This window comes from Penaeus vannamei, chromosome 10 (genome assembly GCF_042767895.1).
Source record: "Penaeus vannamei isolate JL-2024 chromosome 10, ASM4276789v1, whole genome shotgun sequence".
NCBI lineage: Eukaryota > Metazoa > Arthropoda > Malacostraca > Decapoda > Penaeidae > Penaeus > Penaeus vannamei.
In genome coordinates, this window is record NC_091558.1 from 261304 (window position 1) to 267671 (window position 6368).

Sequence of the window (6368 nt, forward strand, 5' to 3'; positions counted from 1 at the left end):
AGAAAAAGGAAAGGAAAGGAGAGGACGAGGAGAAAAAAGCGAAGAGGAGGAAAAAAAAGAGAGAGAAGGAGAGGAGAGGAATAGGAGATTAAGAGGAAGAGGAGAAAAAAAAGCAAAGGAGGAGGAGAGGAAGAGGAGGAAAAAAGACAAGGAGGAGAAAGAGGAAGAAGAGAATGACGAGGAGAAGGAGGAGGCGGAGGAGAAGAACGAGGAAGAGAAAGACGACTGAGGGAGGGAGCAGCGCGGCGCCCGAACGCCCGTCGACCGCCAGTGTGAGTCGAGTCTTGGACGTGAGTGGGTCGTCGGGATCTCCGCCCAGGAAGCGGTTCTGAGGAGCGATTTTTGTGCGATTTAAAATAACATATTTATTGTATGGATTTGGTGCATGTGACTTTGTTGTTTGTGTTGCATGGTGAATGAATAGTGCGTCGGATCAGTGTTTGACGAGTAGAAAATGTGACTTTGTGTACAAAATGCATCTCTAGTCTAAGACCCGTGACTGTATGATGGTTATAGCGATGGAATAAGAACCGAAAACGACCAGTAATGCGATCAGATATAATTGCAAAATGTATAATGTTCAAGCAAAGATAAGACCTTTCCATATTGTCCTTACGCTTGTGTTGGTGAACTTGGTTTGCAGTGCCGGGCAAAGCCCTTTAGGAGATGCCTCCCATGGCGCTTTCGGAGCACACGAGAGGATCAGGGCGGCGCCCTTCGCAGCGGAGTCCACGGCGGCGACTAGCGGCGTCCCCCTCCAGGTAAGCCAAGCAGAGTTTCGCGTCAGTTTTCCCCCAAAGACGACCGACGGTCGCGATGCAGCCAGCGGTCGCGGCGACACTTCGAACGCCGTCGGACTGATTGGCAGCACGGGGGCCGAGGATCATGTGCCTTATGTGTCTCAAAGCGCCCCCTCGGCCCCGCACTCGCCCATGCAAGCCTCGATGCGTGTGCAGCGGCGCGGCGCGCAACGGCCTCGCAGGAATCCCCAGCATTTTTCAGCACCACTCGGATCGGCATCGCCATCCCTCCTCCGCCCAGCGTCCCTACCTTCCCGGGCACAGCCCCCGGCGGACGTCCGAGCCACTCCTTCCGAATCCTCAGGTATCAGCGACCGCAAGGCCCCCACTAACCCACATCGCTCGGGCCCGCGACCGGGGGCGGGGCAGGTCCGCGGCGCCCACGGGGTTCTAACGGGGTATGGCGGTCAGCAGCATGTCCTCTCGCGAGGCAAGGAGGCTGCCGCGCGCGCTGATCCGTATGATCTCCTTTCTGCTGCCTCTCCCTCCCGCTCGGCCCGTCCGCTCTCCCGGCAGCACCTGAGCGCCCTCACCGCGCGGGACAACGCGGCCAACCTCCTTCCGACCGCCACGAGCGCGCGCGCGTCGCTCTTCGGGCGCCTCGCGGAAAGCCATGCCGCAGATCCCCTTCCGGTTGGTCACTTCCCCCTCTCGCAGCAGACGACGGACGGGAAGGCCCTCGGGGGCAGCCAGCACGCGGGCCAGGCGCGAGTCACGATGGTGACGCACGGCCAGGTAGTCCAGCCTGGCCTCGCCTTCAGAAAAATAAGCACCAGAGAATATCAGAGTCCACCTCACGGCCGCATGAGGCAGCCACAACGACCTGAGGCTGAGGCGGGAGCCGACGAGCAACGCTCACCAAATCTCTTCCCTAGAAATAATCCAAAGACGGGGCTGCGGGGCGCAAACTTTCAGATCGGTCGCGGGAAAAATTCTAGCAAGGGAAGTACGGACATTCCGAAAGTTAGAAATTCCTTCTTGCAACAGTCTGATAGTTTAAATCCTTTAAGCTTTACTGGCCAGCCCTCAGGATCTCTTTCGGGCGGAGGGAGGCCCGGAGCGCTCACCTCCACGTCTCTGGCAAATGTGCATCATCGAAACGTGACTTATGTCGACCTGTCAGCCCATACTGATGCGTCAAGAATTCCGGGAGCACAGGGACGTCCCACGCCCCCCGCCCCGACCTACGAGGCAGGCGGGCCAGTGAGTCCTGCGCAGCTTCTCCTGCAAACCCTCGACGCGCGCCCCGTTGCTCCCGGGCGCCCTCCGTCGAGTGTGATAGCCCGGCCTTCGCCTGTCAACCCAGAAGAGCTTCTGGGCTCCACGGAAGCCCCTCCAGTGACGCTATCTTTCCTCAGGAACCTGACAGATGCCAGTGAAAATCAGGGGGCCCCTCCCAAACCGATAGATCCCAGCGCAGTCCAGGTCGGCGGCGCGCAAGGCGGACAAGACCTCGGTCCGTCGCCGTTCTTCTCGGGCTCGCCTCTTCGCCCTCAGTACGTGTTCACGACTCCGAGTCCTCCGCGCGCACCCGTGGACCCGGCCAGCCTCCTCATCGCGCCGGGTTTCACCACGAGGCCGCCCATCACCATTGCTCCTCCAGGATACAACCCACTACTTGATAACCTTCAAAAGCTTGATATTGTCCACGTGAATGCCGAGCCCAGTCCTGGCGGGGTTGATATTCCTTCTCCTCAAGATGCTCTTTCCGGCCTAGACGCCGAGCTCCCTTTCCAAGCACAGCCTCCCTATCTACCCAATCTCGCAGAGCGTCCCCGCCCACTGGAACCGCAGATTCCGGGAAAACCTCCGTCTGCTGTCTCTCCCGAAGGGCCGTTGGTAATATCCAACAACACCCTCGTGGAGGGGCAGGGTACTGCTCCCATCTTGGATCTGATTGATAATAATATTGCGTTTGATGTGCTCGATCAGATATCAGGTCTCAGTGTCGGTGCTTCCGCTGCGCCACACGTGACTGTACCTGGATTTCAGGGGTTGCAATCTTCGCAATCTCCACAGCAATTGTTATACACTAAACGGCCAGGTCTACAACCTCAGCAATTCCTTCCAAACAATCCTGTTCTGAATGTTCCTCAGCCAACAAACAATGGATACTTCCCTCAAAATCCAGCCTACTCTGCAAACCCCTATGATGCCAATTTTCAACCTTTTCTAAGTAACGATGCACAGATGTCTCATTCTTTACCACAGCAAGTTAACCTCCCCCCAAGAAACCCTAATACCCCCGTGGGTTACCCTAATATCCCTTCAGCAGGATACCCAAATATTCGACCAGATTATCCCTTTCCTCTCAACCCTCATTGGCCCTATGGACAGCCTCAGCCTGGCGATGGCCTTCCTCAGGTTCCCGGCTATGGAGTTCCTTTTCGCGATCCAAATGGTCACTTCCCATATCCATACCCTCCACCCCAGGGCGCCAGCGACTTAGGAAGTCAGGGAGCGACAAGCCAGGGGACACAGCCCTCGGCCAGTGTTGCAGCCTCGGTCACGAATGAATTCAGTTCGGCGGACTCAGCGGCGGAGGGCGGTGACGGTGTAGTTTCTACCTCGACAACGGTAGTCAAAGGTGGGTCCTCTACCAGCAACAACAATTTCTACAGGCCTAGTCCTGGAGTAGGTCAAGGGACTGCTGACGCTGTTCCTGCAGGAGGCGCCCGCCCTACCGAGGTAGAACCTATTTCAAGGCGGCCGCGGCCTCCCATCATCGTCGACGGCGTCCACAACAGGACCGCCACTCCCTCCGATATCTTCCCCGACTCTAATGTCAACGTAGCATGTTCGCGCCGACACGGATGCCCCGCCTTCATTCTGAGGAAGCGGCCGAGTGAGCCCCTGCCCGGCGACGACGGGAAACTCACATACATATTCGACGAAGCAGTGGAAAAGAGACCGAGTGGGAACATTAATATTGCATGTGATATTCAGGACGGATGCCCCACTTATATCATAAACACGACACCTAACCCGCTGCGAGCTGGCCTTTCCACCGCCGCTCCGCCACCACCGACGCCAACACTTGCACCCGCTGCTCCTCCTCCCCCGCCTCCTCTTCCTACGCCTGCACAACACGCTGCCACGCCTCAGCCACCACTCGCGACGACCATCGGCGAAGGACAGCTCCTAGAGGCAATCGGCCTTGTGTTGGATCTGCTGAACCGAACTGAAGGACTCGACTTTGAGGATGATGCCACGGGTCTGACCGGAGACTTCGATTATATCTTCCAAGGCGCGGGGGTCGAGGGCTTTGATGACTTGCTGTCCCACACCCCCGGGCTGGCGCCGCCGATCAACCCGCAGAACATACGGCCGGGCCTCCAGATCCGCCCCGTGGCCGTGCCCAGCACCACGCCCTCCCCGCTGGCGCAGCACATCGGCCTGCAGAAGCGGCCCAACTACGAGGTGGTCCGCGTCCCCGAGAACACTGTGCTCAATGCCCCGTCCCTGCCCAACCTCCTCGACAACAAACGCGTTTTCAGCGTGAATCCCATCCTGACGAAGTCGCCGGAGGACGCGAGCGACCCCGGAAGTGGGCTCCTAGGTCAGCCGGGGTCATTCGAGCTACTGAGAAATAAGCTGGTCCAGGCGCACCTCGAGACCCTGCAGGAGGACGGGCACGGCGTGACCTCCCCCGACCCCCTCGGAAGCCACGTTTCGGAGGTAGGGAGCCTGGCGGACACCCAAATGGGCGGGGCACTGCCCGCGGCGCGCCCGTCGCTGGCGGAGATCCTGAACCTGGAGCAGCAGAGCATCCCCGACGAGCCGCCGCTGGTGCCGGCGCGCGAGCCAGAGGGCGACCACCACCACAGCATGATGCGTCACGTCATGGCCGCCACGTTCATGGGCCTCCCCATGACGACGGCGCTCATGACCGCCTTGGGCGCCCCGGTGGCCCTCCTGGCCCCGCTCGGCTTGGCCATTCCCGCCCTTCTCACCATGGGGTTCTTGGACATTAATAGCAACCAAGGCCACTTTGGCCACCACTTCCGTCGCCCACTGCACGGCCACCACACCCACGACCACCACGCCCACGGCCACCATCACGACAACGCGCAGCCCGCCCCGACAACCGGAGCCTCAGATGTAAGTTGACTGAGCATGGAAAAGGGCGGCCTGGGGGCGCCTCGAAAGACTCTAGACTCCGCACTGCACCTTCGCTCTGTGAGCAACACTATGCCACCTCGGCTTCACTGCACTTCTCATGGCTCTTCGTTTGGACGTAAAATCTAGTGTTCGCACCTTAATCGTAGTGGACAAATAATCACCGGCTGCAAACGGTGTTTTTTTTTCTTTTTTTTTTTTCTTTGGTTTACTGCGGTTTCATTTTTTCCTCCCGAACGCGAGCACCAACCCATCCTCACTCCCATCCATCTCTGTCTCTCTCACCTCCTCCCTCCCTCGCTCCCACTATTCTTTTTCCTTTCCTTCCCCACTTCATTCTTCTCACCTTCCCTCTGTTCCTCTCTTTCCCTTCCTTTTTATTTCCTTCTCTTCCTCCCTGCCTCCACCCCCTCTTTCCTCTCTCCTTCACTTCCCACTTCCTTCTACTTTCCTTCCCTCCCTTTCTCCTTTTCTCCGTTTTTCCCTTTCCATTTTCCTTTCTCCCTCTTTCCCTCCCTCTCTTCTTTTCTCCCTCACTCCTTCCTTCCCTCCCTTCCTATTTCTTTCCCTCTCTTCCTTCCTATTTCCTCCCTTCCCTCCTCTCTTTCCCTTTGTATAGTTTTTTTTTTTATCTATCGAGTAAGCCTCCCGTTGCTCTCTCCGCAGCCCGGCCTCAGCGGCGGCGACGAGGCGACGTCGACGACACAAGCTCCGGCGCACAGCGACACGAGGGGTGAGTGTTGCATGCAAGTGATGCAGACTTTCGTTGGTACGAGTATATAAAATTCAGGTGAAGAGAATTGATAATCGCTCGTGGATGGCTGTTGAAGATGTTTATAACGTCTGTACATTGATTTTTCGTTTCTCTGATAAAGCATGGTAATATTCCACTGCGAATGATCAATGATCATATACTGCCGACAGGATAAAAGAATATATGAGCAAAAGCATAATCTGATTGCAGTCTATGGTTACTACGAAGCAACATTAGTAAATAAGAGCTTGTATAAAGAATTGCAGCTTAAGATACTTTACACGCAATATATATATATATATATATATATATATATATATATATATATATATATATATATATATATATATATATATATATATATATATATATATATATATATATATATATATAATACAACCTCTGTTTTTTATTACTATTTTCAATCAGTTTCCCACGGCGGAGGCGGCGAAGGGCTTAGGGACGGAGGTGGCTTCGCGGGGGCGCTGAGGCGCCTGGGGGGCGTCTTCCCCATGATGGCCTCCCGCATCGCCTCGAGGATGGGCGGTAGGCGACGCAGGGCGGCTGAGGAGGGTGAGGCGGTCTCGTTTTTAATTTTTTTTTATTGTGATTGTGCTTTGTTGTTGTTTGTTGGCCTTTAGGTCCTTCGGAATGAAGACGGAGTTTATCCCTACCCCCCTTTTCGCGTTTTTTAA

At 56.0% G+C, this 6368-nt stretch overlaps 1 protein-coding gene across 1 annotated transcript in view; it reads left to right on the forward strand.

Annotated features, from left to right (window-relative positions):
• Window positions 1-569: 569 nt before the first annotated feature.
• LOC138863066 (uncharacterized) overlaps window positions 570-6368 on the forward strand; it is an 11454-nt gene continuing 5655 nt past the window's right edge. Inside the window, exons 1-3 of the mRNA XM_070126798.1 lie at window positions 570-4901; window positions 5586-5652; window positions 6103-6254. Coding sequence (XP_069982899.1) covers window positions 570-4901; window positions 5586-5652; window positions 6103-6254 — 4551 coding nt within the window. The remainder of the gene's footprint in view (window positions 4902-5585; window positions 5653-6102; window positions 6255-6368) is intronic.